The sequence below is a fragment of the Bos indicus x Bos taurus genome, chromosome 2, assembly GCF_003369695.1.
Source record: "Bos indicus x Bos taurus breed Angus x Brahman F1 hybrid chromosome 2, Bos_hybrid_MaternalHap_v2.0, whole genome shotgun sequence".
NCBI lineage: Eukaryota > Metazoa > Chordata > Mammalia > Artiodactyla > Bovidae > Bos > Bos indicus x Bos taurus.
Genome location: NC_040077.1, coordinates 124998639 through 125019421, shown reverse-complemented (window position 1 = coordinate 125019421; position 20783 = coordinate 124998639). Strand labels below are relative to the sequence as shown.

The 20783-nt window shown below is 39.5% G+C and overlaps 1 protein-coding gene across 5 annotated transcripts in view; it reads right to left on the bottom strand.

The window, feature by feature from the left end:
• Positions 1–20783, bottom strand: part of EYA3 (EYA transcriptional coactivator and phosphatase 3) — a 95343-nt gene that overhangs the window by 8877 nt on the left and 65683 nt on the right. For all 5 annotated transcript variants that reach the window (XM_027518948.1, XM_027518953.1, XM_027518961.1 and 2 more), the window contains 8 exons: positions 20040–20179; positions 15391–15474; positions 14088–14177; positions 11972–12030; positions 9523–9683; positions 7372–7486; positions 6274–6395; positions 445–545 (listed from right to left, as the gene is read on the bottom strand). In XM_027518948.1, coding sequence (XP_027374749.1) covers positions 445–545; positions 6274–6395; positions 7372–7486; positions 9523–9683; positions 11972–12030; positions 14088–14177; positions 15391–15474; positions 20040–20179 — 872 coding nt within the window. The remainder of the gene's footprint in view (positions 1–444; positions 546–6273; positions 6396–7371; positions 7487–9522; positions 9684–11971; positions 12031–14087; positions 14178–15390; positions 15475–20039; positions 20180–20783) is intronic.

The window sequence follows — 20783 nt, the reverse complement described above, 5'->3', positions numbered from 1 at the left end:
AGGAGGGCTCAAAGATTTTAAGATTTTTAGCATGGCAGGGAGGAGAGAGAAAGGGAGGATCTAATAACTTATAGGGAAAACTGCACGGAGGGGGGAAAAATGACCCTTTTGCTTTTTCTGATAAAAGAAAAATGGGGACTTCCCTGTGGTTCAGTGGCTAAAACTCCATGCTCCCAATGCAGGGGCCTGGGTTCAACCTCTGGTCGGGGAACTAAATCCCACAAGCCACAAATAAGAGTCTGCATGCCACAACTAAAAGGCCCTGTATGCTGCAACTAAGACCCAGCACAGCCAAATAAATTAAAAAAAAAAAAAAAAAAAGATAAAATGGGAGAGGAAGGGAAACAGTGTAAGTGCACAATAGATTGTATAATTTCCGAGTTTTAGGATTCTCCTAACTGTTCAACGTATTCGCATATAGACTATGTTTTTTGCCATGGTTACCTGTTTGGCTGCAATTTCTTCATCTCGTCCATCTCCAATCACTACATATGTGACTTTTTTCCCAAACCTCGACACAATTCTCTCGAAGCAGCTCTCCTTACCTGATAAGAAAAAGACATTTGCTCTTAAGACATTCCTTCTTTTTTTCAATATCAAAGAAAAGGGATGCTGCTAGGTTCACCTGCCTGTGCTTAGACAAAATCAGGGTGGCAGCTAGAGACCCAGCAGGCCCTCTGCCCAAAGAGTGTGCAATAGTTCCATTCACACCACAGACTTTTTAGGCACTGGCTCTCTAGGTTCTCACTTTAGCAGTGAGGGTGAAGTCCCGAAGATCTGAGAGTGGGGGTTTCTATAAACACAGGGTGAGAGCTGTGCACACTTCCCCCCTCTTCCACAGCTCCTGGACTTCACGGCATACAGAGCAGTTTTCAAGTAATTCTTCCACTTAAGATAATCTGGTGAGATGAGATCCATCCTCTATTTCAGTAGATGGAAATACACCCAACTTGCCCCAGATTACAAACAAGCCAGTAGCTAGACTCTGAGCCTCTGACTCTAAGTCTAGGCTCTGGTCACTGTGCCACGAAGAAAGGATGATTTTTGAGGGGACACCATTAGTGAAAGAAAAAGATGAGGAAGTCCCTGATTCCTGGTGAGTAATGGGACAAACAGGCATTTCCTTCCAACCCTACATTTCCGAGAGAAACAGTTCTAGGCATGGGCCTTCTGTCTCTCAGGAGGGGAGGAGCCAGAGTATAGATGAATATGGCAGTGAATACGGCAGCGACGTCTGTCACAGCTGGAATTCCCTCCCTCATACTGTGTAACTACAACTGAGACCCTGTATCACTTTCAGTGACCTTGGGAAACGGGTGATTTAAACCCACTGCAGACAGTTCTTGGAAACACAGTAATGTATCCGAGCTCAAATCTCACCTGGAACCAACATCTAAACACACACATGACACTGCTTATGGCAAAGACACTATTTGCACCAGTAAATAAAATTATTTCTCTTGGCTCTCCCTTCACCATCTCTTAGGCTTTATTTCTATTTCTGCCATATTCTTCAGTTAAGTAAGGCCCTAACTCTGCTTCCTTTTTTTATTCTGCTCCATTAACCTTCTTGTCCTTCCCGATTCAAGTGACTTAACATCAGGGCTCCTGTGTGAATAAGAAAAAGGTGCCTCTTCCTCAAGGCACTTGAATGCCATCTGCTGGAAAACTGTTGTAATAAAATATACAAATACAGGAAATACATAAAGCTCAGATGACTAAAACATAAGTAACAAGAACCTTACACCCATACTCAGAAATCCTGGGTGGTACAGCTGAGCAACCGCAAGTCTGTGACAAGCCTAGCTCAGGGGGCACCTCAAACCTGGACCCGACTCTGGTGCACTCTTAATACAAGGGGCTTCAACCTCCCACTGCATACAAGGCTTGGTTTAGACGCACTTAGGTCCTTTTCAACGCTCCCACTACAACAGCACTGTCACGCCTTACTCTGATATCAAGCATTCAAACCATGTTTGCTGAGTAAATACACATTAATTTCACAAATGATTCAGGGGATGACACTAGTCCAGATCTTCAGCCCCAATTTAAGCATTAAATGATTCAACTAATAATGAGTTAATATATGTTCTTATTAAGTGCTAAAAGTTGTGTGTCTAATCCCACTCCAACCATTATGTCCTTACTACCTAATCCAACCTCTGCTAGAGCCACAGTCAAATTTATGATTTAGAGAAAAAACTTTTAGTAGGATCCTAAATCAGTAGAATTTTAGAAATTTCTCCTAAGACCTAACAAAGGGAAAGTCTTATATTTAGAAGTCAGAGACACTGAGATGTTTTCATTGTCCTGGCCTGCAACGATCAAGGAAGAAATACAATTAGGAATGTCTCCTCTAAAAGGATTAAGAATGAGCTATTAACAACTCAGAGTAAAGTAGTAGCCATTTGAAAAAATAATTCCAACATAGTTGGTAAATACATTTTCATTTTATACTTTCAAAATAATCCTAGAGATGAGCTTTCCTGTTCGGGAGGATGAGACCAATGAGTGATAAGCTTACCAAATGTCAAGCAATAGAAGCTGTAACTGCAAGACGCCCAGGCCTGTGGAGATTTAGGTTCCTGGGCTTCCTCTATTAGAAATACTGTTGACATTTTCAGAAATGATCTTGAGAATTCTCTTTAATGTCCAGATCACAGAGTGGCCACGCAGAGAACTGCAATTCTGAAATAATTTCAGAGGAACTGAACAAACATTTCCTCTGCCCACTCTCATCTTACAGCTCTGTGAAGGCAAGCCTCAAGCCTCTCACTGTGGTTACCATGGTGCCAGGTACCACTGGAGCTCAGCTAATGAGCTCTGGACGAAATGAGAAAATCACCAAATAAGCACACTTATTGTCAGAAGGAATAAAGTCACGTCCATTAGTTTGATGAGCCTCTGAGTGCCAGGAAGCAGAATCAAGCACCACAGAAATCCCCCTTTCAGGTGTGGGAACCTAAGTGAATGATCAGAGCTCTTACAAAACAGGCAGTAAAGCAGCAGCAGGAGCGAGCTCTGAGGGGAGGTTTCAGATGTATCTCCCCTATCAAAGCCCTTGTAAATGAAATAATTCAACACACAAAAAAAGAACAATAAAAACAAATGTGTACCTGTGGTGGATTCATTTTGATGTTTGGCAAAACTAATACAATTATGTAAAGTTTAAAAATAAAATAAAATTAAAACCAAAAAAAAAAAAAAAAAACAAATGCCTGTACATCTACCACCAACCCAGCTTTGTCAAACCTTAACACTATAGAGTTGCTTTAGATAAAAAAAAAATATAAGAATGAGGGTTTCCCTGGTGGATCAGTGGTAAAGAATCTGCCTGCCAATGCAGGCGACATGGGTTCAATCCCTGTTTGGGAAGATCCCACATGCTGCAAAGCAACGAAGCCTGCGTGCCACAACTATTGAGGCTGTGTTCTAGAGCCTGTGCTCCGCATCAAGAGAAGTCACTGCAATGAGAAGCCAGAGCACCGAAACTACAGAGGAGATGTGCCGGCCGCAACCAGAGCAAAGCCCACACAGCAACCATGACCCAACACAGCCAAAAGTAAAAAGAATTATATATATAAAGGAATAAGAATGAGATCATACAATCTGAAATTTTTGATGTATGCCTACTTACTTGACGCTATTCTTCCTCCTCCTTTCTCTATATATCTATAAACAGTGTATGGTTATTATTTTGAATTTTTTTTTACTTTTATGTAAATTTTGCATACTGTACATACTATTTGCAATGCGTTTTTTTGTGTTCAACACTTTTTAATACTAATCTTTAGGGATATATATAGGTTTAGTTCACTTACTTATAAGTGCTTTATAGTATTCCATTGTTTCATGTCTATTTTCTGTTCACAGACAGGTTCACCTGCTGTTTCTCATTATCTTTTACTATGAATAAGACTGCATAAAAAAAAGTCCTTACATGTACCTCCTTTTGCAAATGAGAATCACTCAAGGGAAGGAGCTGGCATATTTTAGGCTTTGCAGGTCATATGATCTCTGTTGCAACTATTCAAGTCTGCACTGTCCTGTGAAAGCAGCTATGGAAATGATCAGGCATGGCTTCTGTTTCAATAAAACTTTACAGAAACAGGCAGTGGGCAGAATTCAGTATGTGGCTGTAGTCCAAGACCCTCAAAGTAGTTTTTGTCAACCTAGTTTTTGTCAACCTATCATATTTTAATTTGCATTTTCTTAATTTGCAGATCCTTAATCGATGAGGTCAAAAAACCTCTCATACACATTTACTAACAATTTGGGTTTCCTTTTCTGCAAACTGGCTGTTCCAAGGTTTACGCCTACTTTTTTTTTTTAATTATGTTGCTTATTGATTTGCAGGAGTTCTTTACTAATTAATAACTACATGTATTACAAATATCTTCTCTCAGTCTGTGACTTGGCTTGTCACTTTATGTCATCTTTCACTGTATATAAAAGTTCCATGCAACCAAAATGATTGGTTTTTTTGTTTTTTTAACACTATTTTTTGGGTCTCTTAAATGAAATCCCTCCCTACCTCAAGGTCATACAGATAGTTTTATATTTCTCTTTAAAATTGCAAATTTTGCTTTTCATGTTACATTTTTTATCCACCTGGAATTTTAGTTTTGCAAACAGCATAAAGAAGAAATCCAATTCTGCTTTTTCCCCCCATACAGAAAACCAATTATTCTAGCACCACTGACTGAGGGTAAGTCCCATGAGGACAGAGGATTCTGTCACGGCTATATTCCTGGTGCCCTGGCAATGCCTGACATCTTTTAATCTAGCGGATACCTAGAGTTCACCTTCACACTAGAGCTGTCTCCTCTGCTGTGGCAGGGAAGCAGGAACTGTAGACACAGACTGAAGCGTCTGCAGGGGCAGGAGACGGCTGTCACTGGGCCTTGTACAGCACATACGATTAGAGTGCGCTGCCTTCTCAGCAGAACAAGGTGGTTTTATTCAAACCTGGTGCCAATTAGTTTTATCAATTCAGCACATACTTATCAAGTACTTACTATTTCATATACTTAGTACTGAATACATTTTTAGCGGATAAAAATACCTTCTCATACAGAGTCTGGTTTGATTTTCAAAACCTCTCTGGTAGTTAGTTTCTCATCTTACATGAGGAAACTGAGGCTCAGGAGATATAGTAATTTCCCGAAGAGCTAATAAGCAGGGGAATTAGGACTCTATCCTGGTCCTCAGTTTTTTTTTCTTTTTCTAACCATTTAAAAATGTATTTTTCAGTAATAATAAGCGTACTCACATTGTTGAGTGACAGTTCTCCAGAACTTTTCATTTTACAAAATTAAAATTCTATACCCACCAAGCAACAACTCCCTATTTTCCCTTTCCCCAAGCTTCTGTTAACCACCATTCTACTTTCTGTTTCTATGAATCGAACTACTCTAGGAACCTTATATATAAGTGGAAATATACAGTATTTATCTTTTTGTGATTGACTTATTAGCATAATGTCTTCAGGGTTCATACATACCCATATGACAGGATTTCCTTCCCTTTTGAGATTGGCTACTATCCCACTGTAAGTATATACCACCTTTCATTTATCCATTCATTTGATGGACATTTGGGGTTGCTTCCACCTTGGGGCCTTTGAGAATAATGTTACTATGAACACAGGCTTGCAAATATTTCTTTGGGATCTGCTTTGTAGTCTTTTCGCTATGTACCCAGCAGTGGGACTGCTGGGTCACCTGACGGTTCTGTTTTTAATTTCTGTGCAACAGCCAGACTGTTTTCCACAGCAGTTGCACCATTTTACACTCCCACCACAAGTGCACACGGGTTCCAAATTTTCCACATTCTTGCCACATTATTTTCTGTTTGTTTTTTTGATAGCAACTGTCCTAACAGGTGTGAGGGATTTAATTATTTTAAAGTACATAGCTTAGTCCTTGATTTTTAATCTGGTTTTTTTGATTATACTATACTGCAGCACTCTATGAAAGATAAATCTGAAATGAGGCACAGGTAGATTTCTAAACTAGGTATTATGTTCTTTCAAATGGAAAAGAAAAGAGCACAATACATTTTAAGTCTGATAGACTTGGATTTGAATCCTGTGAAGCTGTGAAGTCCTGAGTCAACCTGAACTGTCTCATCAGTAATGTCAGAAGAAAGCAGAGGATTATAGATATACCCATATGTAAAGTGTCTAACAGCAGGACTGGTAAATAATAAGAGCATCCTAAGTAGCAAGTATTACTGTAAGGCCAGTCACAAGAAACAGAATTGACACCGTACCAATTTTGGTAGCACTGTAGATGTTTTCAATAGGAAATATTTCTCCTAGCCCATATAGGAGAACCTTGGCCAGAGCTGGAACCAGTTGGGTTGTAGTGATCAGAACATTTACACAATTCTTTCTGTAAGGGAGAAAAAGACAATAAAAAAGTGAAATCAAACCAACCTGGGAACAAGAACTCAAATGAGTCTTCTCTGTAGGATCTACTTGTGCAAAATGAACCTCAAAGCTCCTGGTGTGGCATTTGCTCAGCGCCAACGCTCAGCTCCTGCTCCAGCTCAGGTTTACTCATCTTCCAAATTAAAAGGCAGAGATTCTGTGGTGGACACAGAACAGCCCTCTGCTCTCCCCTCATTTGCATTCTAGCTCACTGCACTGCTGGCAGACTCCACGAGCCCACGGCACTGACACCACACCACAGAAAACACAGCAAGGCTTTCAGCAGCAGTGGCACTTCATCTCAGTGCAGCTCAGCCCTTAAAGGAGACGCGACTTCAGTCCTCTCTGCTCGGCACACAACGGCGACACACAGGTCAGAATATACCTTCTTTTCACAAGTCTTTTCCCTTCACAGATATCCATCCGTGGGTGTCAGTTTCTGTTTACTCTACTAGGCTGTTCGTCTGGAATTCTTGCTTTGGAGGAGGGATGAATAAGGCTATGTTTTTATTTCCCATTCTAAGCTTTGAGCTCAAATCTCCTTAATCTGCTTAATGTACCCTTTTTTTTGAATCCTGCCTTTCTGAGTAGGCTGCGCTACATTTCTTTGGAGCTTCCTGTATTCAGGGTATTTGTAAAGTCTCCTCCATGTACTCTTCAATGTTATCAGGCGCATCCACCTCCAGTGCTGGACACTCTGGGTTACTGAGTATAATTTTGTGAGCAAAAAGTTAAGAGAAAAGAAAAAGATGTTCAAAACTCTAAGGCATGCTGATAGAGTAAAATGGCCTTGCCTCCCATCTGTGAATCCTTGCCTGCATCACTGAACTCCTCTCACCCTTCCCCACAGCCTGTTTTCGGGAATGGCCTTATCCTGGACCAGGGTGGGAGAAAGAATCTCTCTGAGAGGATAAGACCTAGAAAAAGCATTTCCATACCTGGACTGGATGAGAAGTAAAGACTTCAAGGCAGTTCCTAACCAGGAATCTGTTAAAACTTCAATTTCTGCTCTTAGTCTCTGCAGTGCTTCCTTTCTCTGGGGACTGAGGAGCCCTTTGGGAATAAAAGAAGACACAGTCATCATTTGACAAGATCCGTGCTGGCATCGAGAAAGCAACTTCTACATTTAATTTGGAAATAGTGTGTTACTGAAGTAGCTACTGAGCTAACACCTCTCTCTCCTTGATAAGGCCCTGGAGTAGTCTACTCAACATGCCTTTTTGACTCTTTCCACCAGAGTCTTTCGCTTGGTGTGGCATAACCACAACAAAATCAGCTGAGAGAAACACTGTGATTAGGATCTGGCTCAAGCTCATTCTTTCATTAACCAACCAGTAACATCATCTGCAGACTGGTGGACCATACTTTGAGTAGCACTGGTATAGACATGACATCAAGAAGCAAAAAAAGGGGGAACAATTACAGATGGAAAAGCCCACGGCATTTTCAGTCTCTTTCTAAAGAAAACAACAGAGCAACTGATGTCTTTTGGTCTCAGAAATCTTCCCACTGACATACACTGCTCCCAAGGCGATGATGGTGCTTTCACCTTCTTCAGAACACATCAACCTGAGATTCCAGGTTGAATCACCAAATTCTGATCATCTGTACTGTACTTACTTCTGAAACAACTTCAGCTGATTAGAGACTGAAGCACTGCTTTAAGATCAGATAACTAAACACAAAACAAAAAAGAGTTCATCTGATTGGAACATGTTATCAGATGCTTGAGTTAGTATATTCAAATAATAAATCTGGCTCTAATTTTTCTACGGTGAAGGTAAAAAGAAATTCTACTACCAGTACGCCATAAAAACAGAAATCTAGTATAACTGTTTATAATTTATTTTCAGACAGATGGTTTCACAATGTAAGCCTGCAATTTGATGACTCTCAATATTTCTGATAAAACAAAAACCAAACAAATACATGTCATGTATGACATACACAAGCAAGCCTATGTCACAGGTTTAACTACTAGGATGTAGCACTTTTGTTAATTCACTTAAAAAAAAAATACAGGTGGATATTACTTTTAATATGTTTCCCAGGGTAGGCTCCAAGGATTCTCACAGAGGGTTATAAAGCACTTCAGGAAACCAGGTCGAGACACTCACTGGGCAGAAAATGGACCAGACACAGAGGTTGTATATGAAAACTAATAAAAGAAAGGCTAATATCTGTGAGAGAGAAAAAACAAAATGACCTGATTGCCAAAATAAAAAGTACTGGGGCCTCTCTTTACCCAGGGTCATATATTTCTAGGCAGTCCAGGGAATCCCTGAAACACCACGCAACGTTCTGTGTGGATGTAGGTGTTTGAGGGTGATGGTTCAGTTTTCAATATTTTCTCACAAGGGCATGTCACTGAAGAGGGGTCTGTATGAATGTAAAGTGCACTGGACCAAGAGTCCAGTCATGGTATGGCCACTAACTTGCTACGTGACAGGCCTTTGTGATCCTCATCATGGACCATCAGTTTTCTCAAATGCAAAATGAAGGATTTAGATTAGTTCTCTACTAATGTCTCTTCTCATCCAAACAATCTATGGCTAATTAATTCCAAATATATGAATTTTAGGCATAATGGCACCTGATATGTGGGACATATCTGGGCAGAAAGGAAGTCCAAGGTCCTTCAAATCACGATGCATGGATGGATACTGCCAACCTATCAAGCTGGACCTAGTTTTCCATCCACTATAAACCTGGTCGCTAATTCTACCTGACTTGTCCTGATGGCTAGATAAATCTGTCCAAAAATATGGCAACCTCTTAAATATTACTGACAGTAATTGTGAATCCAGAAAAAACACATGCCATTAAACATGATCTATGGAACACATTTCCTTTAAAAAGGAAAGCTGTCTAAAAAGAACAAGAGAACTTGGTGAAGTTATGCTAAGAGTCCATGAGGAATGCAGAGCTTCCTCCCCACAGGGTTTCAATCAAACCCCATTTTTAAAATACAGAGTTAAAATGTCCCTGTGTCACAAATTCATAATCCAGGAGCTCTAAGATAAACCCTAGAAAGGAAAACAGGAAATCAGAACAAAAGAGAAAATTAGCTGGTTATATGCCACACTTACCACCCACGTTGCTTTTATGCTTATCATAGATTTCTCTCACTTTTCGGTAACGGAAAGCCAATTTCCTCATCCAGTCCACACCTCCCTGGACGCCCACAGACGAACCATGGCTGCCACTGCCTCCCGAGCCGCTGAAACCATCTGTCGAGAAACTGTAGTTGCTGCAGAGAGAGAGGATGATGAAAATGAAAATCTATACCGCACAGAGTTTTCAGCTGAAGGCCACCTGAGATTCTCTGTCCTAATCCACAGGCATCTGACATCAAAGCCGTGAGACTCTTCTTCCTTAATCTCTGTATGTCAGAGGCTATCTTCCATCGGTCCGCCATCTCACCCCTGTTACTTCTATCAGAGAAAGGATGGAGAGGGAGAGCAAGAGGGGCAGGAACAATTTGAGCGTCAGCATCCCCTAGAGGCTGGCTCCAGATAGACCATCCTTTCACTAATGATAGATGACATCTTACAGTGAAAAAAAGCCTTCAGAATATAAAATTTTTTGTACACACCCACAATATGATTGCAACTATGTAAAAAGGAGAAATGTGAAAAATTAATGGGAGGAATGAACCCCAAGTTCTAGCAACAGTAAGAAAATGGGAATGTTCTCCTTCAGGGATCTGTCGACTCGTTAAGTTCATGGGCCACTACTCCTCTCCTAACTCCATTCCCTTCGGGTACAGACTGTATATGAATGTAAATAGAATGTGGTGGAACTGATGGTGTCAGGCTTTAGAGACCAGACTTCTCTTACAGGGCTTGCTCTAAGTGTCAGATGTCACGTGAGAACACTCAAGCTGCTCCGTGAAGGGGCACAGTGAGGCCTGAGGCCTCCTGCTAGCAGCCACACACAACAGGTTGGAAGCAGGTCCTTGGCTCCACTCAAACCTTCAGATGATTTTAACTCCAGCTATCTTGATTTTAACCTCAAAGACCCTGATTCAGAACTACCCAGCTAAGTTACTTTCAAGTTCCCAAACTACAGAAACACTGAGATGATCCATGGTCATTGCTTTAAACCACTAGGCTTGGGAGTAATCTGTTACACAGCCATAGACAGGTGTTACAGTTAAAGCCTGGGCGGGATGGCTACTTCCTAAGTCAAGATTAAAAATGACTGATGGGATTAGGGACAACTTGGTTCAAAAATCAAAACAGAATTCCCTAAGTGTGAGATTCTATATTTAAGGAAAAGCTGCCAATAAAAAGATAGGCCATTACTAGTTAGCCATATGTATGTGCTGTGCTTGGTTGCTCAGTCCTTATCTGATTCTGTGACCCCCATGCACTGTAGCCCACCAGGCTCCTCTGTCTATGGAATTCTCCAGGCAAGAATACCGGAGTGGGCTACCATTCCCTTCTCTAGTGGATCTTCCCCACCCAGGGATCGAACCAGGGTCTCCCACATTGTGGGTAGATTCTTTACCGTCTGAGCCACCAGGGAAGCCCAGACATATGTATACGAGAAACAAAAGAGCACTAGAGCTCAGAGTGGATTGTAAACTGCTTCAGACCAAGCTTTCTCCTAAAGTAAGTAAAATCTCTTAAGAATGGTGCCCTTCACAGCTGTGCAAGACCCAACACGCACGGCTGGATGCTGCTCCCGAAGGGAAACCTCTCCTCCTCCTCAGCGCCTCAGGGCTGTCTGTGTCCTTACTAAGTGATGTGTCCAGATCTGCTCTAGAGTTGAGAATGCACAGAGGAAACAATTTTAGGGTAGACACATGGAAAAACTTTTTGCCTATGGAAAGGGATAAACATTAATAAAATAAATTAACATGAAAAGATGTGACAATTTTTTTTTTCTAAAAGTCTTTAGATATAAGGGAGACAAATTTTTGGATTATTCTTAGCTAAAACTACTGGGCTAGAAGACCGTAGCCAAGAGAGACAGGAGGGGACTGAGCAAGCATTTTGCCACTGAGACCTCCCTGGTTTAGTGTTCACTGTGATATTAATGTTTAAGATTGTCTTCCATACGGTCATTTGACACCACCAGACCCCTACCGTATAACTTCCTTGGTGAAATTACCTGATGCTTATTTCTATCTAAGACTAACCAATCTGGAAGCACACTTTTCTTGACTGAAAATCTGGCCAAAGAGAAACTAGTATATCCTTTACTTTGGAATGCTTTTGTCTCATTCCATCATGCTCCCCAATCTCTAAGATTATACTCAAAGTCTACTGTGTTGAGAAGGCCACTCCAGTGTTGGCACCACTGGCTTCCCACAACCATTGGAATTACTTTCTACTCTATATCCCATTCACATTTTCTACGGTCACCTTCTCTCACCGCATGCCATCATCAGCTGTCTTTGTTTCTATCTTCTCTAATAGACTGTGAGCTCCTTTAGGCCATGTCTTAATCACCTTTGTTTGCCTCTGAACCTAGTCAGTGTCTCGTGCATAACAGGTATACTGATGTTTAAGATATCATTGTTTTTATTACCTCAAGTCTTGGCCATTGTCATCAGAAGCCACATCTTCCACATGCACCTGGTCACACTCCTGTTAAAAGACAAAACCACCCATTATTTCATCCCAGAGAGCAGTTCTATTATCACCATGATATATTGTAAAAATACCACAAACAATGGCAGGATGATGAAATACCTTATGGTTTCTTATGTGTGGAGGATCAGTCTCACCCCCGTTGCTGTCCACCTTCTTTAAAGGCCTAATTTATATTCCTCAGTCTTCATGCAATCTTCCTTAGCCATACCAGCCCGCAGTTCTACTCTTATCTCAATAGTTCATTTTCCCCACAGCCCATGGGTATAAGCACAAGCTCCCTTATATTGTCAGGTGTGCCTATGTCCTACATTAGGCTAAGTTCTATCACAGTGTAGGCCTCTTATGGCACAACCATATCTTACATCTCCTTTTGAACCCTCCAGTCTAGTCCAGTGCCCTTATGTAGCATGTACTCAGTAAGTTTTTGCAGACAAAAAAGATGCTGGTAGAGTGTGTGCAGTATCAAAACCGAGAATGACTGAAATAGAAATTTGTAAATTCAAACTCAGAATTAGAAGAGGTCACCTAAGTCAATCTCCTCATATTCTAAAAGTGAGATAAATGATTGGCCCAAGGTCATAAAACTAGTGAGTGGTAGAAAGAAACTAGGAGCTTAGGTCTTTCGATTTGAATGCACGGGTTCTTTAAGCCCACACTACTACTGAGGTAAAATACCACCCACTGCCTAACTGACAGATGTATTCCTCTGACACCACCTAGGGCGGTGCCATGGTGTCCACCTGCATCAGAATCCTCTGGGGAAGATTTTTTAAAATGCATATTTTTGAATAGAATTTCTGTGAGTGAAGTCCTAGAGTCTTCATTTTTAACAAGCTCCCCAGGTGATTCTTATGCCCCCTAAAGTTGAGAACCACTGACCTGGGGGGCAGGAACACATTCAGGTCAAATTCTTCACAGAACTTTCAGTCCTGAGTGAGGACTATGTCTAGAAAATCATTACAAATACAATTTGGCAACAATTACTGGCACATAGTAGGTTTTCAATAAATGTTTGCTGAATAAAAACTATAATGTTCCAATTTATCAACATGTGAAGTTGATGGAAGATTAAAGCACTGTGGAGCTTACATAAAAGTACTGGAGTTTAGAGCCCTACTAATTTAACTTGTTGGAGAATTGCTGAGTAGAACTAGACTGTGTTTGAAAAGAGAGAGGATTACTTTGTGTTTATTTTACTTTAAAATTTCCACTATTTAAAAAAGTAGGTAATACATGTCTTACAGAGTTCAAAATTCAAAAGGACATTAAGTGACAAATCTGCTCCTTCCCACCTCAGTGTCTTGGCAAGGCATTCTTATCTTCAAACAGAACAACTGTTACTAGTTCCTTGTATAGGGTAACTGCTTAACTGAGGCCCAGAATGGGGAGATAACTTTCCTAACTTGGTACTCGAGTCTGGTCCTCTGACTCCTGGTCCTGTGCTCTCTCCACTACACCATGTTTACCTCAAAGATGAACTCAAATGTCAAACAAAACAATTAACCAAGAAGCTCTCAGGGTTTCCAGGTTTCCCTCCACCTAAATATAAAATGATCTGGACTTCACGGCTTACACATGGACAATAAGCAGGTACAAAATACAACAAGTTAAGAGTAGCCCTCTACGGATCTGACAAATCAAGAGACTATCTTTTAAGAAGGTAAAACTGAAGAACAGTCAAAATATAATTAAGAGTACAACCAATGCCACATTCTATATATTATTTAATATAGATGAGTAAATTAGAATATTGGTCTATGTATCAGTGCTTTACCTGACGGGATGGCACTGCCCCTAGAGCTAGATCACTTCCAAATATGCTAACAAAATCAAATTTTTGAGCCAATAAAACTGAAGCCCAGAAACAAGACTGTGCTGACCTAACCAAGGAACTATTTCTTCAAGACTATGTATACCTAAGTGCCCAGCTGGCCTTACCATACCTACCCTGTTTAACCACACTTCCTCTAAATGCAAAAATCACAGTCTCAATAAATAAGTTATGGAACAAAGTGTTTCACTGAAGCACAGAAACAATTTAAAATGCATACCTCTAGGTCATTGAAAAATAGATGTGTGTCAGCCACTTCAAAAATCATTTCTTCCATTGTTAAACCTGAGCCAATCACTACTGTTGGGTCCTGAAAGGCAATAAGAGAATTTGTTTGACTTGGCACTTACAGCACCAGTTCTTACCTCTAAATGTTTCAAAATTATTTGAGGTCAAGGCCAAAACAACATTGGCCCACAACAGTGCTTCTCACTATTACTGATGCAATTTCATTCACAGGTGTAAGAAGCTTAGATTGTGCAAAGTTAAAAATTTCAGGACTTTAACCCACTTAAAAAAAAAAAAAGAAAACAAATTTCGGAAAAATTCCCTGCTTCAGCAGAAATTCTAACTATTGCTAAAATATTGCTATTATAATACTCATTATCTTACACACACTCACACAAATACACACACACACACACAGTATAACGCTGGAAGTCAGTAATCTGACAATCTAAACAACCAGGAAATCAGTAAAGAAATATTTGTAGGAAAACCAATGCACATAGCTTTAAAAGGAACTATCAGACCTTCACTTAGAGGTGGTATGATCTTATTTTGTATACTTCCATAACCAGTCTTGTTATAGAGTATATAAGCTTATGTTAGTTTACCAGCCTAGATACTAAAAGCCTACGGAAAATACTTCTACTAGAAACAAACAGTGACAATAAGAATTAATTAGGGGTAGATAAAGTAGGATGGTAAATGAGGCAGATATTTTTATAAAATTTATTCACAGAAACTAAAAAAAAAAAAAAAAAGGAAACTGGAGGTAATTTAGTATAGAAATATACCGACAATACCTCAAAAACAGCTCATCCCTCTATCAAAACTGATGTTACTACTGATGATTAAACTTAAATTCTGCTCGGTACATTTTCATTTAAGAAGCTATATAATCTATTTTAGAAAGTTATTTAATATTTTAAATGTACAGATCTCGCAGATTCTCAGCTAAATGAAATGCTCAGTTGGGACTGTCTCATGTGATGTAAGGGACAACAGATCAGTCTTTGGAGCATGTAATCCTGAGACTCCACTCTGTTTTGAGTTCAGTCCCATACTTAGTCTTTACCACCCTTCACCAACTTCAGCTTTCAGTACTAGTCCAAGGTCTAGTTCCCAGCTTTATAAACTCTGCTTGACCATGTAGTCTGCCTGCTATAAGCCACCAGGTGAAGTTCTATGTGAAAAGTGAAAGGTCAATAGGTAAGATGGAGATAACAGAGACAGTGATCTTGGCTACCTGCACGCATAGAGAGGGACAGTTATAACAAAGGAAGAAAGACTCAAATTACCTTTCCATACTTCTGGGCATAGGATCCAGTAAGAAGGGAGTGGAAGATGATGATGGTTTCATCTAAGTCCCACAGAAATACCCGCTGAATGAGGGAAATATTTTAAAAAATGAGTGAGCATCTTTTTAAATCATAGTAGAATGAAACAAGTAATCAATAACAGAAGAAAAACTGAGAAATTCACACATATGTAAAAATTAATATAATCTTAAACAACCAATGGATAAAAAAGAAATAACAAGTGAAATTAGAAAATACCTTGGAATGAAGACCAAAAAACAATGTACCATAATTTATGGGATGCTGTGGAAACAGTTAAGAAGGCATTTTTTTTCTTTTCTTTTTAAGGCCACACTGTACAGCATGGGGAATCTTAGTCCCCCAACCAACCAGGGATCAAACCTGGGCCCCCTGCATTGGAAGTAGGGAGTTTTAACCACTGGACCACCAGGGAAGTCCCAAAGGAAATTTATAGTTCCAAATGTGTACCCTAAAAAAGATCTCAATCAATAACCAAACTGCACAATTTACTCTGCTAGACAAAGCCAGTAGAAGGAAGGAAAAAATAAAGTTAGAAAAGGGTAGGAAAAAGCAGAAGATAGGAAAAAAATAGAGAAAATCAACAAAACCAAAAGTTGGTTCTTAGAAGAGATCTATATAATTGACAACGTCTGGTTAGACTAGCTAAGAAAAAAGACAGAAGACATAAATTAATAAAATCAGAAATGAAAGTGGGGATATTATACCAATTTTGAAGAAATAAAAAAGATTTTATAATCCTTTATACTATGAAGAGTTATACATCAATAAACAATCTAGATGAAACAACAAATTCCTAGAAATATACAATGTGCCAAAACTGATTCAAAAAGGAAAAGAAAATCTGAACAGACCTTTAACTGGTAGGAGGCTGAATCAATAACAAAAAACATCCCAAGAAAAGAAAAGGCCAGGGTCAGATGGTTTCACTGGTGAATTCTACCAAACACAATCCTTCAGACCTTCCAAACTGAACAGGCAGGAACACTTCCTAATTCACTCTGTGAAGCCAGCAAATCCCTGATACTGAAGTCAGATAAAGATAAGACAAGAAAGCTACAGACCAGTCTCTCATTTGAACACTGATGCAAAAACCTCAACAAAACAGCGGCAAACAAAGATCAGCAGCATATGGAATTATACATCAGGACCAAGTAGGATCTGTTCCCAGAATGTAAGAACGGTTCAGTGTAGGGAAAAAAAATCAATGTAATATACTGCATTAACTGAACAGAGGAGAAAACCCACATGGTCATCTCAACTGATGTAGAAAAAACTGATCTGACAAAACTGATCTGACAAAACTCAGCACACTTTCATGATAAAAACACTCAATATACTACCAACTTCCTTATCATGATAAGGGTCATATATGAAAAACCTACAGCTAATATTATACTCAATGGTGGAAAACTGAAAGTGTTACCCCTGAGATTAGGAATAAAAGAAGTATGTCTCTGTTTTCATCACTTCTATTCAAACATGGTACTGGAAATTCTAGCCAGAATAAGGGTAAAAGAAATACCCAAGAAAAGGGTAAAAAAGGTACCCAAACTGGAAAGAAAGAAGTAAAATTATCTCTGTTCACAGATGATGTGATCTCACACAGAGAAAACCTTTAAGAACCCACAAAAAATTACTGATAGCTACTAAAATGAATTCAGAAATCAGCTGTTTCTATAAGCTTGAAATGAATAATCCTAAAAGGAATTAAACAAAAGCATAAAAAATAATAAAATATTTAGGAATAAATTTAACTGATAGGTATTTAGTATATAAGTCCTGAACTATCAAAATTCCAACACTGTTTTTGTTGTTGTTGTTTTCCAACACTTTTTTAAAGAGATAGAAAAACTAACCTAAAGTTTGTACGAAATCTCAAGGGACCCCGCTGCGGCTGCTGCTAAGTCGCATTAGTCGTGTCCGACTCTGTGCGAACCCATTAGACGGCAGCCCTCCAGGCTCCCCCGTCCCTGGGATTCTCCAGGCAAGAACACTGGAGTGGGCTGCCATTTCCTTCTCCAACGCATGAAAGTGAAATGTGAAAGCAAAGTCGCTCAGTCGTGTCCGACTCTTAGCGACCCCATGGACTACAGCCTACCAGGCTCCTTAGTCCATGGGATTTTCCAGGCAAGAGTACTGGAGTGGGGTGCCATTGCCTTCTCCGCAAGGGCCCTAAAGAGCCAAAATAGTCTTGAAAAAGAACAAAGTTGGATGACTCACATTTCCTGATATTAAAACTTACTACAAAGCTACAGTAATCAAAATAGTGTGGTACTAGCATAAAGACAGACACACAGACCAATGGAACAGAGAGAGCCCAGAATGGCACCCCACTCCAGTACTCTTTCCTGGAAAATCCCATGGACGGAGGAGCCTGTTAGGTTGCAATCCATGGGGTCACTAAGAGTCGGACACGACTGAGCGACTTCACTTTCACTTTTCACTTTCATGCATTGGAGAAGGAAATGGCAACCCACTCCAGTGTTCTTGCCTGGAGAATCCCAGGGACAGGGGAGCCTGGTGGGCTGCCATCTCTGGGGTCACACAGAGTTGGACACAACTGAAGTGACTTAGCATAGCATATATATAAAGTGAGAGAGACAGAGAGTCAATTGATTATTATTTCTGCAAGGATACCATGAACAAAGGGGAAAGGAAACCATTTCCAAAACAAGGTCCATGTGCAAAAAAATAAAATTAGATCCTTACTTCACACTATGTACAAATTAACTCAATATGGATCAAGGACCTAAACTTAAGAGCTGAAACAATAAAATGCTTAGAAGAAATATAGGTGTTTTCATAACCTTAAACCCTTAAGTATAATACGAAAAGCACAAGTAATCAAAACAGAACTTCAAAATTTTAAACTGTTAACCATCAAAGGAAACCATCAAGAGAGTGAAAAGACAGTGCACAGAAAATATTTGCACATTATATATCTGCTAAGGGATTAAACTCTAGAATAAAGAACTCCTAAGATTCAAAAACAAACAAAACCCCCTGATTTAAAGAATGGGCAAAGGATTTAGACATTACTTCCAATAAAATACACAAATGACCAATTCACACATGAAAAGAAATGCAAATCAAAACCACGAGACACCATTTCATACCCATTAGGATGGAATGCATAGAAAAGGGAAGCAACTGGAACCCTAGTATAGAGCTGGTAGAAATGTAAAATGGTGTAGTCATTTGGAAAACACTTTGGTGGTTCCTCAAAAAGCTGAACACAGAACTACTATATAGTCTAGCAATTCTACTCCTAGGTTTATACCCAAAGTAATTGAAAAGAGGAGCTCCAAGTGATATTTTTGAGGACAGCAGTGTCATAGCAGCTTTATTCACAATAGCTCAAAGGTGGAAAACCCCCAAGTGTCCATCACAGATGAATGGATAAACAAAATGTGCTATATATACACAATGGAGTTATTCAGCCATAAAAAGGAATGAAGTTCTGAAACATGCTACAGAATAGACGAACCTTGAAAATATTATGCTAGGGGAAGTAATAAGCCTGACACAGAAGGAAGGGTTTGGTATGATGCCACTTTTATGAAATACCTACAACACGAAAATTTACAGTGACAGGAAGTAGAAAAAAGGTTACCAAGGACTAACAGAAGGGGAGAACAGGAAGTTATTGCTTAATGAGTACACAGTTTGTAATCATGAAAAACTTCTGAACAACACTGTGAATGTACTTAAAACTGCACTTACAAAATGGTAAATTTTATATATACTTTACCACAATTAAAACAAATAAGTGAATTCTCAGTTTTTCCCATGAAATATATCAGGTCTTTACATTTTCTTTCTTTCTCTCCCAGCCCACTCCCATCCTCCTAGTAACAAAAGGAAAGAGAGGTTCCAAACATAGCCTCAATTTACCAATGTCTTATGAACAACTGTCAATGGACTCATTTTTAAATATGGCTTTTTCTTCTCATTAAACAATCACATTATAGAAAAATTAAAGAAAGAAAACAAAAAGATTAGTATCAAAACTCCATTATTATTAGAATTTTGTATGGCTTTCTAGTCTTTTTAATAATGAAGCCAAATGTATATCCATAATAAATTTCTATAGGGTTTACACAGTAAGTGAGAGCCAATCTACCTCATTTACAAGTTACCAGATCTGGTTGCAGGTTTCACAGAAACTTGGCCTAAAGCACTTCAGTTCTGTCCTTTTACTCTAAGATTTTGAAATGGAGAACAGTATGACATTGTTTGTGATACCCTTTGCTTTTTGAATATGATGCAATGTTCTTTCTGTTCTAACCTGGAATACAGAACAGATTGTTCTTTCCCGATTGTTCTTTCCCTTAAAAAGTTACCTGGCTACCTAAATTTGAAAAAGCTTTTTCAAATTTGTTGGTTAAAAGGATCTGAAAGTGATATGGTAAAATATGGGCACAGAGAAATGTGTTTTTACACTTCTCTTTTCACACTTGGCCAATTCATTTTCTACTGCTCAGGAATTAAATGATACACAACATAGAACCACATAATATCCATGAGTTTCAGAAATATATTTGACAAACTTAAAGAAAAGAGAAAAGAAAAAAGCAGGTGGTAACTCAAATGAGTTTCTTCCATACTTCTAATTCACTGTCCTGGGAAGAGCTGGCGTCAGCTTTCCTCTTGCCCCGGTTCTTGCCAGTCATGTTTTTCCTGGACTGGTCATCAGCATCTTTACTTGGTGTGGTCTGGGTCAAAGATGGGCTTGGAGAAGGGTCTCCTGAAAAGGAAAAGTAAGACACTGCTATTGCCAGTGTAGTCACAGGCTATTAAAAACCAGGGCAGGCTCTCTGCCTTTAAGAATCATGTTGCAGGGATAAAGGCTGGGAAACCAAACTTTACTTTGGGAATTTGGAAATTCAGACCTAACAGCATGAAGAGCCATAACTAGCATTTGCATGCCTGCCTCTGCAATGAAAAAACTTACCTATAAAGTCATTTTGCCCCACCCAAAAAATTAAGCCTGCAATCAGTTTCTCAACTTGGTACAACTGACGTTTTGGTCCAGACAATTTTTGTTGTGAGGGGACATCCTGTACGTTTTAGGATGTTTGGTTAAGCGGCATCCTTGGCCTCTACCCATTAGATGCCAGTAGCACCCCCTTCCCAGTGTGACAACCAAAAATGCTTCCACACATTGCCAAATATCCCTGGGTGTGGGGCCCTTAGGGTGGAAGCAGGAGGCACAAAACCACCTCCAGTTGAAAACCACCACCCTAGATCTATTTACCAATTTAAATAAAATACAGAAAGCAGTAGGTTGCAGCAAGCTACCCTCTGAGCTTTTAATTGGTGAAATTTATACTGACTTTATTTTTCTGGCC